General features: G+C 62.9%; 1 protein-coding gene across 1 annotated transcript; it reads right to left on the minus strand.

Annotated features, from left to right (window-relative positions):
- Positions 1 to 6: 6 nt before the first annotated feature.
- On the minus strand, positions 7 to 831 carry CC2D1A (coiled-coil and C2 domain containing 1A). The gene is made up of 3 exons (XM_017729499.1): positions 772 to 831; positions 552 to 678; positions 7 to 441 (listed from the first exon to the last, which is right to left on the minus strand). The coding sequence occupies exons 1-3, from the start codon at positions 829 to 831 to the stop codon at positions 143 to 145; spliced, it is 486 nt and encodes a 161-aa protein (XP_017584988.1). The 3' UTR covers positions 7 to 142.
- Between the last annotated feature and the right edge of the window lie 75 nt (positions 832 to 906).

The following is a 906-nucleotide window of genomic DNA, read 5'->3' on the forward strand; positions in this document are numbered from 1 at the left end:
AGCAGGAATTAGGGGCCATCAGGGTTGGGGAGGCACCAGGAGTTTAGGGGTCACATCAGGAATTTGAGGGTCACCAGGGTGGGGGGGCAACAGGAATTGAGAGGGGGGGGACAAATTGAGAGGGTACAAAGAACTGGGGGGATCACCAGACTTGGGAGTCTCCAGGGTTTGGCGGAGCCCAGGATTTCGAGGAGGGGCACCAGAAATTTGGGAGACACCAGGGCTGGGGGGGAATCAGGAACTGGGAGGTCCCAAGGTTTGGGGGGAGTCCAGGATTTCTGGTGTGAGACCACCAGGATTTGGGGGTGTCGAGGAGGGTCTGGGGGTGTCCCCCCGGTACAGGGTTCCCGATTTCAGGGCTCACCCGCTCTCCCTGGGTGCCGAGGCGCCGCGCAGCTTCCGTGTAGAGCCGCAGGTGCCGCTCCAGGTGCTCCGTGTACTCTGGAACCGGGAAAAACCAGGATACACTGGGATAACACACAGGGATACACTGGGAAAAACCAAGATAAACGAGGCTTTTGGGGCACGGGGCAGCCCAAGTCCCCCCTCACCCGTGCGGAAGCGGGGGTCCCCCCCCTGCAGACGTGTCCGCAGTCCCTGGATGCGCCGGAGCAGATCCTGGTGCTGCTGCCGCAGCTCGGGGGGCACCGGGCACCCCGCGCGGCCAAACGGCACCATCTGAGAAGGGGGGGACAAACAGGGGGGTCACAGCATCCCCGGGGGGTCCCTGGGCTTCCCTGTCCCCCCAAAGTGCCACCACCTCCCTCTCACCTGCTGCTCCAGCCGCTCCCGGTCAAACAGCAGCAGGCTGAGGCTTGGCCCAATTCCCATGCCAATTCTTCCCCCATAATAACCTGCCCCTGGAATTCCCTGTGGAATTCCAGCTCCTCCCCAGCCCTCACCTGT

This window comes from Corvus brachyrhynchos, unplaced genomic scaffold, assembly GCF_000691975.1.
Source record: "Corvus brachyrhynchos isolate BGI_N302 unplaced genomic scaffold, ASM69197v1 scaffold721, whole genome shotgun sequence".
Taxonomy (NCBI): Eukaryota; Metazoa; Chordata; class Aves; order Passeriformes; family Corvidae; genus Corvus; species Corvus brachyrhynchos.